General features: G+C 41.7%; 1 protein-coding gene across 3 annotated transcripts in view; it reads left to right on the top strand.

Moving 5' to 3' along the window:
* The first annotated feature begins 835 nt into the window (after nt 1-835).
* The window catches only part of ILF3 (interleukin enhancer binding factor 3), a 34,195-nt gene continuing 16,589 nt past the window's right edge, over nt 836-18,441 (top strand). For all 3 annotated transcript variants that reach the window (XM_043975502.1, XM_043975501.1, XM_043975503.1), the window contains exons 1-14: nt 836-985; nt 10,323-10,431; nt 10,529-10,755; nt 11,068-11,245; nt 12,200-12,347; nt 13,663-13,754; nt 14,125-14,220; nt 14,690-14,801; nt 15,229-15,326; nt 15,920-16,031; nt 16,151-16,261; nt 16,657-16,856; nt 17,094-17,264; nt 18,187-18,324. In XM_043975502.1, the coding sequence (XP_043831437.1) occupies nt 10,568-10,755; nt 11,068-11,245; nt 12,200-12,347; nt 13,663-13,754; nt 14,125-14,220; nt 14,690-14,801; nt 15,229-15,326; nt 15,920-16,031; nt 16,151-16,261; nt 16,657-16,856; nt 17,094-17,264; nt 18,187-18,324 (1,644 nt within the window). In that variant the 5' untranslated portion in view covers nt 836-985; nt 10,323-10,431; nt 10,529-10,567. The remainder of the gene's footprint in view (nt 986-10,322; nt 10,432-10,528; nt 10,756-11,067; nt 11,246-12,199; nt 12,348-13,662; nt 13,755-14,124; nt 14,221-14,689; nt 14,802-15,228; nt 15,327-15,919; nt 16,032-16,150; nt 16,262-16,656; nt 16,857-17,093; nt 17,265-18,186; nt 18,325-18,441) is intronic.

Below are 18,441 nucleotides of genomic sequence, written 5' to 3'. Positions count from 1 at the left end.
CTAGCTGCCCCATCTTCATTTTTAAAGAGAAATGAAGTGACCTGCCCACAGCCACAAAGCTTGCAAGTGTCAGAGGCCGAATTTGATCTCAGGGTTTTCAGACTCCAGCCACTCGGTGAGAACTGAAGACTGAGGACCCAGGCTGGTCCTCCTCGTGGTCCTTCGCCCAGCCTCATCAGCTTTCCTCCCTCTTTCCCCCTCTCTCTCCTAGGCTGGGACTCCTCACCTTGTTCCGAATGAGATATGGAGTCACAAGAGTCGTTTAAAATTCTTGCTCTGCTGCTTCGTGGCTGTGTGACCCTGGGCAAGTCGCTAGCCCTCTCGTGGCCTCAGTTTTCTCATCTGTGAAGAGGAGCTGGATGCACGGATCGCTCGGATAACGGGACAGATCCCTTCCTTCTCAGCGGCCGCCGCCGCAGGGTAGGGAGCCAGGAACTCTAGTTTAAAAGCTGGGGCGGAATTTCACGCCCACTTTCCTCCAGCTTCGGGACCGCCCATCAGGCCGATGCGTCTGCGTCTGCGCAGCTCCGAATCCAGGATGGCGGCTCCCTCAAACTTATGCCCCCTTGTCACATGACTACGGCAACTCGCTGCATCCAGCCGAATATAGGGTAGATAGCAAAAGCACCACCAGCATGTGATCAGGAACGCACGGGGCGCCACAGGCTCTGGCCACTGTCACGTGCCACGGACCACGTTCTCCCCCGCCCTCACCTCTACGAAGGGTTCTCGGTAGAGGAGCCTGCGCGGAGAGAAGCGGAGAGAAAAGGGGCGGGGCGCCATCAGTCACGTGCCCCCATCTTTCCGGCGCGCGCTCCCGCCCGCCTGCCCGCCCGCTCGCCCCCGGCCCCGGCTCCTCCTCCTCCTCTCGCCATTGCAGTCGGACCGAGCAGCCCAGCGCACCGCGTGGTTGGGGGACCCGGGGGCTGTCGCCGGAGGAGGCAGCGGCGGCGGCTGCTGCTGCTGGCGAGGGGGTGCCGATAAGGTAAGGGCGGGTCCTGGCGGGGCTCTCCTCTTTTCCCCTCCCCCCTGCGCACGGCGGCCCCAGCGGCCTCCCCCGGGCCCGGTCCCCTGCGGGCGTGAGGCTGGGAGCCGGGGTCCCTGACCCGCCGTGCAGCGCCCCCGGGGGAACGGCGCGGCCGCTGCCCCTGGTCCCCGGCGCCGGTCTCAGTCCCCGCCCGCCCCTCACTGCCGGGCCCCCTCCCCCATCCCCGGCCTCGCTCCCGCGCTCGGCCGTTACTCTCCCCCATTGTGCCGAGGAAACAAAATGGCGGCGGTGAGGCCCCGGTGCGCGCGCATGTTCCCTTCATCCTCACGCCCCCCAGCCCCGTGCCCGGCGGAGCCTCGCGCCGGTGTCGGCGGCATGCGCGTGCTGGCCCCACACCCTGACTCCTTTCACTGGCCCGGCCCCGCCAGGGCGGGCGGGCGTGCGTGCGAGCGGGCTGCTTGCCTGCCTGCCGGCGCGGCCTCGGGCTTTGTCCTCCGTCCACGCCCCCCCTCCCCCCTCCCCTGGGCCGCTCCTCTGGGACCCGCGGGCGCGGTGGGGATTCCTCCCCCCCCACTCCCGCACCTCGGGCGGCGGCTAGGTCTATCTCTTCGACCTGGGCCCGGGCTTGGGACGGCCGACTCGGGCCCGCGGCACACGCCCCTTTTTGGTAGAGCATCCCTACAGGCTATTCCCTTTATCCCGGATCACGGCTCGCGGCCCTGCCCAGCCCCGCGTCTGGGCACCGGGGGGTAGGTTGGGCAGCAGACATGGGCACGTGGGCCTCGCCTTGGCCCCTGTGCTGATTGTGACGGTCTAGGGTTCGCTTTGGCCTGGCCATCTCCGAGTCTCTTCGTTGTTTATTTTGGGGTGAAGGAGGACCTGCGTTTTTGTCTTGGTAGAAGCTGCCACTGGCCTTTTTGGTGAACGCTGCTTCTTCCTTTGTCCTCTTCGGGCGCGTGGGTGATCCTTTAGGTGCTCAGAGCAGAGCCCACAGTGGCTTATGGTCTTTCGTCTCCATACGGGCATTAATGCTCTCTGATCTTTTCCATGCAGCTTCCGAAAAGGGTGGTGGGATGGGGAAGGAGTTGGGTGTGTGTATCTCTAATGATTTTTTCTGTATTGAGAGAAAAGGGAGATTAATAATTGGCTTTAAGGAAACTTTTCCATTCCCTCTTCCAAAGAAAAACCAAAAAGGAAAAGGAAAGGAATCTATAGTAATGGGTGCTGAGATTGTTAACAGCAAGTCATCTTTGAGACTCAACTGGGGATTTGATTAAGCCTTCCATTGTTCCCTCATAGCTTTCACTGATTTGAGTTTTTCTTATGAGTTTAGATGGGCAAAATGTTGTGTTTCCCACATCTTTGAAATCTCATATTCAGTCAAGCTATTGGGATGCCACATTTGGTTTTGTAACAGCTCTGATGATGAAGTGTGGAAATCAAGAATAGTAAAAAGGTGAATTCAAAGGTTTAAGAGAAATCCTCATGCCATCTTTTTATTATTCTGTAGACCTGCATCATTCTTTGCCCTTCTTTAATGATTTACAAAAGCAATCTCAGCTCTTGACCAGCTACCAACATTTTTCTGAGATTGTGGATGAAGTCTTGTTGGCTTTTGTTCTCCACCTAAAGGCTGGAGAAAGCTCTGCCCTTAGTGTAGAACCTGATGTCCTTTACATCAGGGTCTGATTCCCTGCCCTACCGAAGCTTGGGTTCTAAAAGAGATTAGTGGCTTGTGAATCAATGTGTAACTGAACTGTTCTTAATCTTGTGGAAGCCTTCTCACTGAAGGAAAATGGCCCTAGGCAACACTTTCTTGAGTTGTTTCCCTTCTACAGACTCCTTTTCTGTGGACTGGTAGAATCAGATTATGTTTTCTCACATTTGAGTATTTGTTTGCAAGTGGTATGTTGGTAGCACTAGTGTTAATATTTTGATCCTCCAGAGTCTTAGAAGTGGTGATTTTCTGTGTATTTTGTCTAGGCACTCCACTTGTGATAGACTGGAGCAGGGATTGGAGGAAGAGCAGGTGTTAGGAGAGAGTTCCCCAAGAATAGCATTTTCCTTATCTGTGGTAACATATCATCTTGTCCGTCCACCTTTTCTCTGGTTGGTCTTTATCAGGTCTTGCATATTGAGAATGAAATGCTTTTAAAGTTTGGTTTAGGTTGGTATTTAACTTTTGTTTGTTTGTTTGTTTGTTTTAAGTGAGGCAATTGGGGTTAAGTGACTTGCCCAGGGTCACAAAGCTAGTAAGTGTTAAGTGTCTGAGGTTGGATTTGAACTCGGGTCCTCCTGACTCCAGGGCCGGTGCTCTATCCACTGCGACACCTAGCTGCCCCGGTATTTAACTTTTACATGGACCCTGTGTCCTTATCTAATTTGTTCAGATTTCATCTTTCACTCTTTCAGAGAAAAATTTGTTCTTTGTGATGTGTGGCATACAAACCTATGTCTCTCGACTCCAAGGCTAGTGGTCTTCTGTACAAAAGTTCTACCTCTTAACTGATGGTATGGGCTTGCTATTTCTTGCTACAGTTTTTGGTTACTTAGGCTACAATAACTTTAGCTTATCCTCTTTTTTAAGGTAAGTGGATGTCTACTCTGCCAGGCATGAAAATGTTAGCAGAAATATTGCTTCTAAACATGAGTTAGGTGTATTTGTTTTGTTCATCCTCATCTGTTTGTTAATTTTGTGTCTCCTAGGGTATATGATCTGTTAAACATCCAGAGACTCTTCCAAGACAGTACTTGACAGGTATACCAGTAAAGTTAAAACAGAATTAGAATGATTGTTATTCTTAAGTGTCTATGAAAAGGGATGACTAGTATAATCCTCCTCCTTTCATGCCCCCATCCTCATGACTTAATTTTACAAACTCATATAACATTTAGAATTACAGTTTTAAGTTACCAAGGTTGCATTAGGGACTGTTTCTTTTATTGTATTTTATGTCTGATAAATTCTTAGGGAAATGTGTAATGGTAATAGTTGAAATTAAACATTTTTATTATGTTAATGTGCAAAATGCCTTCACATTCAAATTATGAAAAGCTGTACTCTGGACATTTGAAATGTTGAATCATTTCATCAGAGCTAGTCTCATTGGAAATTTGAATTGAATAATGCTTATTCTTAGCCTTCCTTTAAATGATTTTGGTTAGAATTAATGGTTGTCAGTTAGCAACCATTTATTAAGTTTCTACTGTGTGGTCTTCAGGCATTGTTGCTAAGCAACAGCAGTACTTAGAAAAGGACCTTGCCCTCAACAAACTGACAGTCTAGTGGGAGAGACAAGCATGCAGACAAAGCTGTACCTGTATGCACAAGAAATATATATATATATATATATATATATATATATATATATATATATATATAATGTAAAGGGAAGCTAAAGATGAAGTGTCAATTCTTGGTTATTCCATAATGTATTATTAGATTACTTAATTCTCTTTTTTCCCTCTCTCCCTGCTCACTGCCTTGACTGCCTTTTTTCACTTTTCCCACCACTGTTAGAGAGGTGGCTTGGATAAATTAAATGAAAGGACATAGAATTCACTTTTTTTTTTTGCTTATTAGTTTAATAGTTGTGTGGCTCAAAGGGGTTTTTTGCATTTTAGTAATCCCATACTAGATTCCAGTGACTTCAGCTTTAACTAATCCAAAATTAGCACTGCTATTTAGTTTGGGACCTGAAAGTAGTGAGAGGTGAGTGGAAGAGATTGCTGGTTAGTTGTTATATCACAATAAACAGGCAATTCGTTCTTATAAATGGAAGGTGGGAAAACAATTTTTAAATGAATTTGAAAATGTACTTATGTGAAGGCTTAATTTTATATCATAATCTTAATCCCTCTGTTTGTACTGGATTTTAAGTTTCCAATTTGACACCTTCAGATTTGTTGTCAGTTAAATTATTTTCAGTTCTACTTTTCACAAGGCCTGAAGATATAAAACAATTACCACTTCTTTTCACTGGTCTGCCAGAGATAGATAAACAGGGTTTGCTCGGGCTAATATAAAGTTCAGGGCTTAGTGCCTTGAATTGAAACTTATTCCCTCTGAGATTTGTATTGACTCCCAGGCCCTTACTTGATTACTTGATTGATCAGTTATTTCATTAGTGTGGAAATTCTAGTTAGTGATTATACTGCAGTCCTAACTAAGGCTGGTATTGGTAGGGGCATGTATAAGAGTTGCTGTGGGGAAAAAAATCACCCTTCATCCAGTTTGTGAATTTATCCAAATTTGGCTAGGTTGGTCCTTGGACAGCCTACATTTAAGCCATGACTGAACCCCTACCTGAAGTCTTTTCAGCTTGGTGTAGAACTTAGCAGAGATTTTGCTCAACTCAAGAACTTAGGATCAGACCCTCCCCACCCCCTTCCAATTCCAAACCCCAATCACCTAGGATCATCCCTGTACCACAGTGAAGCATCAGAGGAAAACATATTAAATATAATGTATAACTAATATAACTATTTTTACTAAATATCACAATAGTTTACATTTGTATAGCTTTCCTTGCAGTGATGTTAGGTCAGTAGTTTAACTCTGAAAGCAAGTTCTTTTCATTTTGTAGATGAAAAAACAGGTTTGGAGGACATGGCTAGGGTCATACCTTGATGTTGCCAGTCTATTTTTTTCCTGACCTCAACTCCATTTTGCTTTTTACCCACTGTTATACCTTAAATTGATTTTTGTTTTGAATGTTCTCAGGTGGCTCTGGCTGATGTGCAGGGCAGGATCAGTGTAGGAAAGTTCTGAAGTGAGAATACAGGAATACATTACATTTGAAGAACCAGGAATCTCCTCTTTTTAATGTCAAGCTGCAAGAATTTCATTCTAGTAATTAGGGAAAGGTTGTCAGATGGCAGTTTTAACATTTTGTTTGTCTGTATTGTGCATGCTTTAGGTATTCTCTTCAAGGCAAGTGAAGTAGACTAGTGATGGAGGAACTTGATCCCTCAATCACTAAAATTCTTCAGTGTAGAATTTTTTTCATTAGGATGCTTTTCCTCCAGTTGAATATTTAGAACCAGAATTTCAGGCTTTAATAAGACTCACCATCAAGTTTGCTTGGTTTTTTGTCACATGCATGGAATTAGGATTCTAGGCCTACTTTAATATAGGCCTACCATTTTTGTTAGCCTCTACAATCTTTGCACTAGCAAAAGTCTATGGGTTGAATAGATACTACTATCCTGAAGGGTTATGGGAAAATAACTAAAACAGCTTTTAGGTAGAGCAATAGAAATGTCTCCTTAACTTGCTGTAATCAATTATCCATTAACATTTTACCTTTTTCCCTCAGAATATTCCAAGCCTCACTGGCTCTACTTTCTCTATAATGCCTCATTTATCTCAAATTGGTAATGTCATTTATCTCCCAACATTCTACTTTCCCCACAAGGAGAGGAGCCTTCCTAGGGTGTGAGGAATCTATGTGCATGCTTCCTCATAACTGAATAAAGGAAAAAGCAATGCTTTGATCAAAGCAAGAGTTTGAGTAGGACTGGGTTAATTCTTCCACACGGAGCTTAGTTGTTTTTCACAGCTTCAGTCAGTTTTTTTTTTCCTTTTCTTATAAAATTAGAATCATAAAGACAGTTAAGTGTTGTAGAAGCTTTGGGGGCTGTGTGCCAGAAATCATGTGTACAACTTAAAACTTTCTTGGAAAGGTACTGCCTTTCATAAAGACTAGATTTTAGAATAGAATCTAATCGAATTAGTGAGATGTATTCCACAACTATTCATGACCAAGGGTTTTCAAGATTGGGAGAGAGAGAGAATATATGAGAGATAAATAGAACAGCATATCAGTTTGTTAGGCTGTAAAGGAATTTGACTCCAGCTTTTTAAAGCTGGATAATTTTTAAAGCTCCGATAATTACATCTTAATTTTATCCATGAAAACATACATCATTTATTGCCATATAATTGCACCAAGGCCTGATGCTAGAGGTACAACTGGTGAGATGGTTTATCAAAATTAGGCAGTGTGATATTGTGAGAGACATTAAATTACTAAGGCTTTTATATATATATATATATATTTTTTTTTTGGTGAGGCAGTTGGGGTTAAGTGACTTGCCCAGGATCACACAGCTAGTAAGTGTCAAGGATCTGAGGTCAGATTTGAACTCAGGTCCTCCTGAATCCAGGGCCAGTGCTCTATCCACTGTGCCACCTAGCTGCCCCAAATTACTAAGACTTTTAACAGCCTACTTGATTTCATTCATTGGTATTATTGTCTTTTAGGCAGTAGTAAGAATACAATAAGTAAAAAACATCTGCTTTTTAGAATTCAGTATATTGGTAACTCACAATTGGTACTTTTTCTTTTTAAAGCTACTGATATATTTTATTTCGTATTATCTTTGGTTCTTCATATAGTCCTTTTATTACACCTTATGACAAAGACCAAAAAAAGAAAAAAAAAACAAAGGGGGGGGAAACAGTTTAGCAAAACTAAACACATCAAATATGTCTTGGTATATGCAGTATTCTGCACCCATAGTTCCCCACCTTTGCAAATAAAGTACAGAGGTTCATTCCTCTCCCCTCCTTCCCCTTCTTGTTTTGTTAATAACCAGACCAGTGATAGCTATCATTGGTTGAGAAACTCCAGGAAAGAACTCCATCTGCTAATGCAGATCTCTGTGTTGGCAGTATTGCCATAGAGTTTTTTGAAGTGCCTTGCCCAGGGTCACACAGCCAGCCAGTATGTGTTAAAGGTGGGACTTGAATCCAGGCCTTCCCTCCAAGACCGGCTCTCTATCACCATGCATTCTCTTCAGAGTCAAACTCAGTCATCCTAATTTTGCTACAGTACATTTCCAAATATATCCCTTTCCTCTCTTAGATAGAGAGTGGTCTCATGACAAAAAATAGAAAATAAAAAAAAGCAATTCAGCAAAACTAATCAATGCATCAATTGAGTCTGACATCATATGCAATATTCTGCACCCATAGACCCCCATCTTTTCTTTTTCTTTTGTTTTTTTTTTTTTTTGCAGGCAATGGGGATTAAGTGACTTGCCTAGGGTCACACAACTAGTAAGTGTCAAGTGTCTGAGGCCAGATTTGAACTCAGGTACTCCTGAATCCAGGGCTGGTGCTTTAACCACTGCGGCATCTAGCTGCTCCAACCCCTATCTTTTCTTTTTTTTTTTTAAGTGAGGCAATTGGGGTTAAGTGACTTGCCCAGGGTCACACTGCTAGTAAGTGTTAAGTGTCTGAGGCTGGATTTGAACTCAGGTACTCCTGACTCCAGGGCCGGTGCTCTATCCACTGTGCCACCTAGCTGCCCCTAACCCCTATCTTTTCAAAGAAGACAGATGTTAATTCTATTTCTTTGTTGACTGAAGTTTGGTCATAATTATATAGTCTTCATTTTTAAAAATGTTATTTTCATTTACGTTCTTTTCATTTTGTATGTTTTCCTGTTTCTTCCTTCCTCTGTATCAATTCATATGTGTTCACAGGTTTCTATGTATTCATGTTCTTTGTTCCTTGTGATGCAGTAATACTGCCTTCATGTATCACAATTTATTTAGCCAATTGTCAATTGATGGACATCTACTTTGTTTCTAGTTCTTTGCTACTACAAAAAAAATGCTACTATAAATATTTTGATGTGCGTGGAACTTTTTCTCTCAACCCTTTGGGATTATGTGCCTAGCAGTGGGAACTCTGGGTTAAAGAGACTCTGTTAACATAATTCCAAATTGCTTTTCAGAATGGTTAGAGTAACACCACTAACATGACATTTGTATGCTGGTCATATTTATTTCACATACATATTGTACCATCAGGGCATTCCTAGATTTAAAATAAAGTATTGAATATAAACAGATTTTGGCTCAAATAATAGGAAAAAAGTTCATTATTGATGAAAAGGGCCTGATATAATAATCTCTGTCTTTTATGGAATCAGTCTGAAATGAAGAGTCCATCCATTGTTTTCTATGTTTGGGAGACTGGGCCCTATAATGATGCCTTGGTGGTGTTGCAAAGTGTTTTGGTTGGAAATTTTTACTTCATTTGGTTTGTGAACATCAAGGTCCATTATTGGCAGCTGTTATTCAGTCTTTATATTGTGGTCCAAGCTAGTGGCCATAACTAACCCCTTTAGTAGAAACCATCCAAGATTGGGACATGTGTGATTTATTATGCAACTATCTGATGAATTTTAAAATTAGCATCCGACTAGCCGTTATTCCTTACAGTATTCCTATTCAACTAGCTAGAAATCTGAGATATTAAGGGATTGTGGCATCTGATGATCTTCATGTGCATGTCATGGCCCCATGGCTTTTGAACTTCTTAAACATGTAATTTTGTATAGATTACTGAAGTGAAATCTCCTGCTCATCTACATAAATGTAAAGCCTTTGAATTTGTAATTAGAACTATTGAGTAGTCCTAAGAATCTGTGAGATGATGTTAATTCAACCAGCAGAACTATGTATGTAAGTACATCTCCTGTAGTGTTGGCCTAGTACTTGACACTCATATTTTAAAATGTAAGATTCAGCAGTTATATAGAAGGAGTGGTTTTTCAGGAGTTTATTATATTCATCAATTGTTCTGTTTTCTTCAGTGGAAGATTTTTCTTGTGGAGACTGAATTATTTGAATGGAAGAGGAATTAGTAGATTGTAGTTGGGTTGCACTAATAACTATCTTGTAATCTTATCAGTGTTTGTATTTAGGCTGTTAGTCTAGTGCAGGGCTTCTTAAACTTTTTCCACTCATGATCCCTTTTCACCTGAGAAATTTTTATGGGACCCCAGGGTATATATGTATATAAAATAGGTATACAGAACAAACATTTACTGCTAAATTTTTTGTGACCCCATGATGGGGCCCGCGATCCACAGTTTAAGAAACTTTGGTCTAGTGTACATTTAAGTTGTTATAAATGATAGAAAGCTGAGATCTGAAGACTTGTCTTGATTGATGATGCTGTCGTATCTTAACACATTTGACATGTTATTTTGAGAAGATGTGTTTTGTTCCTGAAGATTCTAAGGGACCTCTTTCCATTGATATTCTAATCTAACCCTCATACTAACTTTCCTGAATCACTACTTTGTCATAATCCTTCCAAAGCCATTTTAATGGTATCATTTGAAGGCAATTTATAATTGGCTTTTGAAACCCATAGCTTCTCAATGAATTGTTTGAAAATATAATAAAGCATTCTCCTACTGTGTGCTTTGGCTTCATCAGTATGACAGACAACTTTACTTTATCCATGCATGATGGAAACTATAGTTTACTGGTCTGAACCATTTGGAACTAAATACCTTTTCTGATTTTTTAGATAAAAGTTGCAGAATTGATACATCAAAGGACGACTGTCATACGGTTTGAAAAATTAGTGGAAATTTAATTCTCAGACACTACAAAGATATCCCAAGACAATAAAAAATGTAAGCTGCTAATATGGTAAGCTAATGTAAGCTCTTTGCATGTGTATGGTAATCTATTTCTCTTTAAGATTCATAACTTTGAGTTGTCTGTTTTCCAGCGGCCAATGCGTATTTTGTGAATGATGACCGCCATGTGATGGCAAAGCACTCTGCTGTTTATCCAACTCAGGAGGAATTGGAAGCTGTTCAGAACATGGTATCCCATACAGAACGAGCACTTAAAGCTGTGTCTGATTGGATAGATGAACAGGAAAAAGTCAGTGGAGAACAGCCTGAACCTGAGGCTATGGATGTGGTAGCTGAAGAAGAAAACAAAGAAGGGGGGTAAGTTTATTTTGTATTTGGCAGGCTAGTGAGTGTAAGCATTTCTTTCCTTTCTTTTTTTCTTTCTTTCTTTTTTTTTTTTTTGTGAGGCAATTGGGATTAAGTGACCTGCCCAGGGTTATACAAATAGTAAGTGCTAAGTATCTAAGGTGTCTGAGGCCAGATCTGAACCTAGGTCCTCTCGACTCCAAGGCCAGTGCTCTATCCACTGCACCACCCAGCTGCCCCATTTCTTTCCTTTCTTTAGTGGGATGACTGGGTTCCCAACTAAAGTGAGTCTACCTTCATAACATTTATTGGTTTGTCTCTCAGGGAACAGAAGACTGAACACTTGACCAGAACTTTGCGAGGAGTGATGCGGGTTGGCTTGGTAGCAAAGGGTCTCCTGCTCAAGGGGGATTTGGATCTGGAATTAGTCCTTTTGTGTAAGGAGAAACCCACAACTGCCCTTTTGGACAAAGTGGCGGACAACCTGGGAGTCCAGCTTGCTGTGAGTATGGTTCTTCAGAGGCAGTAGCTATGCCTACTACATCTAGCACAGACCAAGGATCATTTTTTGGAAGCATTTTGTAAAATTTTATAAATTGCTATTCTCAATTTAGGCCCATATTTTATGTGTATTAAACTGAACGTTTTTATCTGTATGGCATTAGCCTGGTCTTTTAATTATTAATGCTCTATGCCTCATCATAAACTTATTAAGCAATGAGTCTTGTGTCTGATAGTGCCAAAAAACAAGACCAACTTTCCTGGATACCAGCAAATAAAATCCAGATTTTTTTTTTCTTTACTAGTCAACTCTTGGTAAGATACAGAGAGCATAGTCGAAGTCCAGATAATCTGAAAAATGCAGTTTAGCCTCTACTGTTCTATGCTGTTTCACATAGTAGATGTGTTCTTGGAAAATTGCAGATAAATTTGTTTGTGTGTGCAGCTTAGACTCAAATTGCACTTACTTAATCCTCTGTTAAATGCTTTTGTAAAGCACAAGATTTAGTATCTCTTAGCTTTTTTTTTTTTTTGGTGAGGCAATTGGGGTCAAGTGACTTGCCCAGGGTCACACAGCTAGTAAGTGTCAAGTGTCTGAGTCCGGATTTGAATTCAGGTCCTCCTGAATCTAGGGCCAGTGCTCTATCCACTGTGCCATCTAGCTGCCCCAGCTTTTTTTTTTTTTTTTAAGTCCAGGTTTTTATATGAATGAGATTTCCTTTTAAGGAAGCCACTGTTTTTTCTCAGCTATGAAATGACCATATGGGCATGTGTGAGGAGGAATCCATCAAACAGCCTGGTCACATGACAAAGCCAATAAATAAATCCATAATAATTCTCCTCTCTCTCTCTCTCTCTCTCTCTCTTGCTATAGGATTCTAGGTTGATATATTAACAATAACGTAAAGTGAAAAGTGTTTTGAATATATTTTTTTTTTACAATTTTGTATTGCAGGCTATTACAGAAGACAAATATGAAATAATCCAATCCATTGGTGAAGCAGCAATTGTAATAAAAAATACAAAAGAGCCTCCATTGTCCTTGACCATTCATTTGACATCACCTGTTGTCAGGGAAGAAATGGAAAAACTTTTAGCTGGAGGTATGGAAGGCTGAATACAGTCAGCAGTCATCTGGAAACTTGAAAATATTGGTGTTACTCACTATTCAAATGTGCTATTCCAGTTTTAGATTGTATTGGTCAAATTATGCCTAAATAGATGTCATCACCTTGTCTTAAAGATCAAATCTCGTGTTCACCTTTGTGAAACTTAAGGGGATTGACAATGGTTGTGCTAAAATTGAGTAGCACTCTTCATTTGGGACTCCACCATTTTCATTTGGGGCCGTTAGTGTGTTCATGTAAATGTTGTGAAATCGTTTTTGTGTCAGTCCATTATGTTGGCCCTTTGAAACTGTGAAAACATGGTAACTTTAAAACTCTTTCAAGTTATTGAAGACTACTGAATGAATTTTGCATGTTCATGAAGTTGGAGATATGCGAACAGTTTGTGTTGCTGCAAAAATGACAGGTGCTTCATTTGGTCTCTTCATCTGCCATTTTTGGTGTTTGAAGTTTATAAAATTCCCAAAGGTGTGATGTGGAGTTTTGGATAAAGTTAGACTCTCATCTAATTATATTTTTGAAATCATAAGGTGACTTAATGTCTTATCATTTGAAAATGTTTTTTGTGTTTTGCTCGAATAAATTCTGAATCAATTCTGTATCATAAACATCACACAAATGCTCATAAGTTTGCAGAGTAAAACTTTTGAACTAGCCTTATCTAAAACCCTGATCTACAGATTAAAAGAAAAAAAATTAGCTTCAATTTTGCTGCAGCACAGTCTGAAGATGCTTTTTTTTCCTGTGATCTGTTTGATTGCCTTTGGTTCTGATATCTGACTTCGTCTACCAAGCCTTCTAGTTTGTCAACTTTAGGGACGCTGGACCTTTGACCAACAGGACTCTCTCTGTCACAGGCTGGGGGCCAAGGCAGTCAAGCCTTGTGGGCGGAAGTGGTTCCCTTCGTTCTAGAAACTTTAAAATGACATTGAAAAGCAGAGAGGGATTTTATTTTAACATCACCTTTTTCTTAGTTATTATAGGTTTGTTCATCAGGTAGTTTGGGGAAAAAACCCAGAAAGTAATAATATGTAAAGAAAGGATAGAATTTATAAATCTGCCTTTAAATAGGACTTTTCCTTTTTCAATAACTTCCCTTTTTGCAGTTTTTAAGTTTTCCTTTAGGGAAGAGTCAAGTACACTGTAGGTTCTCCTTCCCTGGTAAAGGGTAGAGATCAACATCTTTTGGGAGCCTCCAGCTGCCCTTTAGGAAGCTGCCACATCCCCTTTCCACCTGACAGAAACCCCTTGGTCAAACTGTACCTTGTCTTCTTATTCCATCCATGAATAGAAACGCTATCAGTCAACGACCCCCCGGACGTTCTGGACAGGCAGAAATGCCTTGCTGCCTTGGCGTCACTCCGACACGCCAAGTGGTTCCAGGTTTGCATCTTGTTCTTATATTTGTCTTTAAGTAGCAAATTCATAAACTTTAACTGGCTAACTTTATATTAAAGTACTTAACATGGGGATGACAGCTCTGCTGAATTTAGCGCCGTGTCGAGTACAGTAGCTAAAGGAGCACCTGAATGAATTTTAACATCCCAAAAGGGGACTTGTAAAGGAGTAGAGGCATAGTTGCTGCTTTGTGTTAAGAGTAATGTTGCTTTTCCACATCGAAATGACTCAACTATAAACTTTAATGTTGTGACTCTACATTGTTTACCCTTGACAAAGTAGCATCGCAAGACATTCTTTGCCTTTGGTGTGTGGGGGTGCTTTGGTTTAAAGTGCCTGTGCTTTGTTACTCTAGGCCAGAGCTAATGGGCTGAAGTCGTGTGTCATAGTCATCAGGGTTCTGAGAGACCTATGCACCCGTGTTCCTACTTGGGCTCCCCTTAGAGGATGGGTAAGGGTACCTTTTGATGGCCATTTCTGGTTTTCTGTACTTTCTTTGTATGATTTTCTTTGTGATGGCAAAAAACTTCTTGTAACCTGAAACTATTTCTAGCTTCACAGAAATTGTCATTTTGGGAAATAAAAGTGAGATTTTATTATTTTGCTATATATATTTTCACAATCATGTCTTTATCTAAACATCATATCTCCCCCTACCCAGAATAGTACTTGAAAACAGTAGTTATTTAATTAATGTTTGTTAAGTTTAATTCAATCAGTTAGAGGTCATTGATGTAGAAAACTCAGGTTTACTTTTAGATGAGCCCAAATCCTTTATTTTAGGAAGAATTTTTGAGCATGCAGAAGCCCTTTCATGGAATTTGCCACAGATATACACATACTCAGGAAAATAATTTGTTGGGAATCTTTGGCACTTTTTGTTCTTTATCTTTTTTTTAAAAGTCTCTCTTATTTTTCAGCCCCTGGAGCTTCTCTGTGAGAAGTCAATTGGAACAGCAAATCGACCAATGGGAGCTGGCGAGGCCCTCAGAAGAGTGTTGGAGTGCCTGGCATCTGGAATCGTTATGCCAGGTTGGGTGACTTCTCAGCTTTAAAACTTGCAGGGAAAGGGAAAGGGACTGAGGCTTATCCTCAGTGGTGCATTGACTGGGTTAGGGCAACAATACCGTGTCCACTACTTAGGGTATAGCATGTGACTACCCTCTTGCACCATCATATCCAGCCCTGTGCCAGAATCCGCAACTGTGAAATCAGTGCTTTAGCGGACCGCTTCAAGGGCAGTGGTGACCCACTCCCACGTGACTTACATGCTCTGAAATACATGTGGATTATTTCTTAAAAGGGCTGGACGCTGAGTGGGTCACCTCGCTCAGTGTGTTTCCAGAGCTGGTTGTGGATGGGGCGGGAGGGGAAGCACCTGATTCCCTCTACCAACACAACCTCTTCAGAGACGCTAAAAGATAATCCTCTGCATATCTTCCTTGTTTCCTGCCTTCAGATGGTTCTGGCATTTATGACCCTTGTGAAAAAGAAGCCACTGATGCTATTGGGCATCTAGACAGACAGCAACGGGAAGATATCACACAGAGTGCGCAGGTATAGTTATCTCCATTACAAATGTGAACCCTTACCCAGTCTTTAATAACTGGCCTCCAGTTCTATTACTGGGTATTTGTAGTGTAGCTCTTGGAAACTTAGTCAGATATGGGAACAAAGGTAAATGAATCCTATACGAATACAGGGGACCCCAATCTGGTTTTCTTTTTTCCCCATGGTGCCATATGTGGTTGTTTTCTAACCCCAATTTTGCTTGAGTGCTGTTTTGGGCACTGAGATCAAAGGGGTATTTGTTCAGTTATCATTGCTGCTAATAGGGCTTGTTTCCCTGGATAGATATGATATGGCTTCGTATGGCTCATGGGCCCTAGGTTGGGAACCCCTGTACTAATGAGAGGGCAAGGGGGACGGTCATAGGCTGGCCTTCCACCACAGCAAGGTTGGGGGCCCTAACAGTCAGGATTGGATCCAGGCTTGTTGGGGGCCACCTTGCTGTTGTAGGGGAGAAGTCAGCATTGACACCCAATTTTTGGGGTCGGGAGGGTCAGAGACCCCTCATGAGTAGTAGTGAGCACACACCATAATTGCAGTCAACGTAGGGTAGACAAGTAAAACTCCTCTTCCCATTTTAGCATGCTCTGCGACTTGCTGCTTTTGGCCAGCTTCACAAAGTCCTTGGTATGGACCCTCTCCCTTCCAAGATGCCCAAGAAACCAAAGAACGAAAACCCAGTTGACTATACTAGTAAGTATCCAACTCCAGAGTTGAGTGTTTGGCTTGAATTGTCATCTTTCTCTCACCTCACTGTTTTCTTGTCAGTGTTGGGTTTCAATCTTCATCTTTTTCTGTATTTGCTCTTACAGTCCAGATTCCTCCTAGTACCACCTATGCCATTACACCAATGAAACGTCCCATGGAGGAGGATGGAGAAGAAAAATCTCCTAGCAAGAAGAAAAAGAAGATTCAAAAAAAAGGTATATGCTCCTATCAGATGGAAGAGCTAGTTCACTAAGAAGGTTGAAAATTTCAATTTGGTGGGACATTTTGAAAAAGTAGTACAATTATATATTTGGTGGTAATGAATAGCAGAAAGAACTAAAAAATAGTTTTTTCCTCATTTAGAAAATGGTAGGGGGCAGCTAGGTGGTGCAGTGGATAGAGTACTGGCCCTGGATTCAGGAGTACCTGAGTTCAAATCTGGCCTCAGACACTTAATACTTACTAGCTGTGTGACCCTGGGCAAGTCACTTAACCCCAATTGCCTCACCAGGAAAAAAAAAAGAAAATGGTAGATGTGCTGGTAGGTCAATTGGTAAGTAAGCTGACCTGTCAGATTTCTAAACAAAAAAATGCCTGTGTTTCTATTTAGAAGAGAAGACAGAACCCCCACAAGCTATGAATGCACTGATGAGACTGAATCAGCTGAAACCTGGGCTGCAGTATAAACTGGTCTCCCAAACTGGCCCAGTCCATGCTCCCATCTTTACTATGTCTGTTGAAGTGGATGGAAGTTCATTTGAGGCTTCTGGACCATCCAAAAAGACTGCCAAGTTGCATGTGGCTGTAAAGGTAAGCATGGCCCATAATTTGCAGTTTCTGGTTTTGTTGACATAGCAGATCAAGTCCCCCATGTATGTTCAGCTTTGCTTGAATGGATGACACTATTTGACTGTCCAAGTATAAAAAACGTGAACTTTGAAAAGTCCAAATGGCACTAAAATGCCTGTGTTTTTGAATATAGGAACAAAGACTGCTTCTTTTAGAACAATTGTTGACAGTTCTTGGGGGTTCTTCTTTCCTCTACAGGTGTTACAGGACATGGGTCTGCCCACAGGAGCAGAAGGTAAAGAATCAAATAAAGGGGAAGACTCTGCTGAGGAAGCAGAACAGAAGCCTGTGGTTGTTGCTCCTCCACCTGTGGTGGAAACTGTTGCTACCCCCAGTGCTGCTTTTCCTTCTCCAGACCAGACATCGGAGGTGAGTTCCTCTCCTGACTTCTCATTGACTTGACAACCAAGAGACAGAACAGCCCTTTCTGTCTAGGCTTGTGCTTAGGAAGTTGAATACTTAAAAGCCATGCACCTCTAAAGTTCTGACTGCCATTCCCCTTGGGTCTCTATTTAACAAAGCCTGCCCTGAGACTCTGGGCAAAGACATGGCCCATACAGCTAATAGTGACTAAGGGGCTGGCAGGACACTCAATTAGTGTGCAGCAATGCCGCCACTCATTTGGACTCAGTGAGCTTGTAGGAAGAGAACCCTAGCTCTGGAGTCTAGAAACCACCTAGGTTGGAATCCTAGGTCTTGCACCTTGTCACTCTAATTTGGGGTGAGTGACTTAATCCTCCTGAGCCCGTTTCCTTGTCTAGGAAATGGGGATAGTAATGTTGTAATAATTGATAATATTGTTAGTAATACAAATAGGGATTGTACTGAGCTTCCTTTACAGGGTCGTGTTTAACTTTTAAAGTACTGAGAAATGTGCATTGTTACTGTTTTTTAGGCTAATTTTAGAGAAGTCTTTTAAATTTATGTTTAGTATTTTTGGGGAGTGTTTGGTGACATGCCTAGGAGAAAGGGTAACTGGAAGTAAATTGTTAGACTAATATTCTTGTCCTGGACCATGGTAGCACTTAGACAGTGACCTTGAATGTAATTGGTCTAAGAGAGATATGTTGAAAGATTACATGTATTATTAATGTTAATGTATTTGAAGAGCAGTGTTGAATGGGGAAGAGAATGCAAGTAATTAACAGGTTTTTTTTTAATTGCCTGTTGTGAGACCCCAGATAAGCTCTGTTGGGGGTGTCAGCAGGGTAGAACTGATCTTGCTTAGAACATGAGAAAGAGGCACAGAAACCATCTGAAATTCTAATTGGGGTTTGCATTTTCTTTTTAGAATGTAAAACAACAGGGTCCAATCTTGACCAAGCATGGCAAGAATCCTGTCATGGAACTGAATGAAAAGAGACGTGGCCTCAAGTATGAGCTTATTTCTGAGACTGGGGGCAGTCATGATAAACGCTTTGTCATGGAGGTGAGTAGGTCCTGTGCCCCCAAAAGAACAAGTTTACAATGTCCTTGTATCATTTGGACCAACTGGAGTAACTATGTACCTGAAATTTGGTGTTTTTCAACTTACCTTATTGAAATC

The sequence above is a fragment of the Dromiciops gliroides genome, chromosome 1 (assembly GCF_019393635.1).
Source record: "Dromiciops gliroides isolate mDroGli1 chromosome 1, mDroGli1.pri, whole genome shotgun sequence".
Lineage (NCBI taxonomy): Eukaryota > Metazoa > Chordata > Mammalia > Microbiotheria > Microbiotheriidae > Dromiciops > Dromiciops gliroides.
Note: the sequence above shows the minus strand (reverse complement) of the source record. Positions and strands in the feature narration are given on the sequence as shown.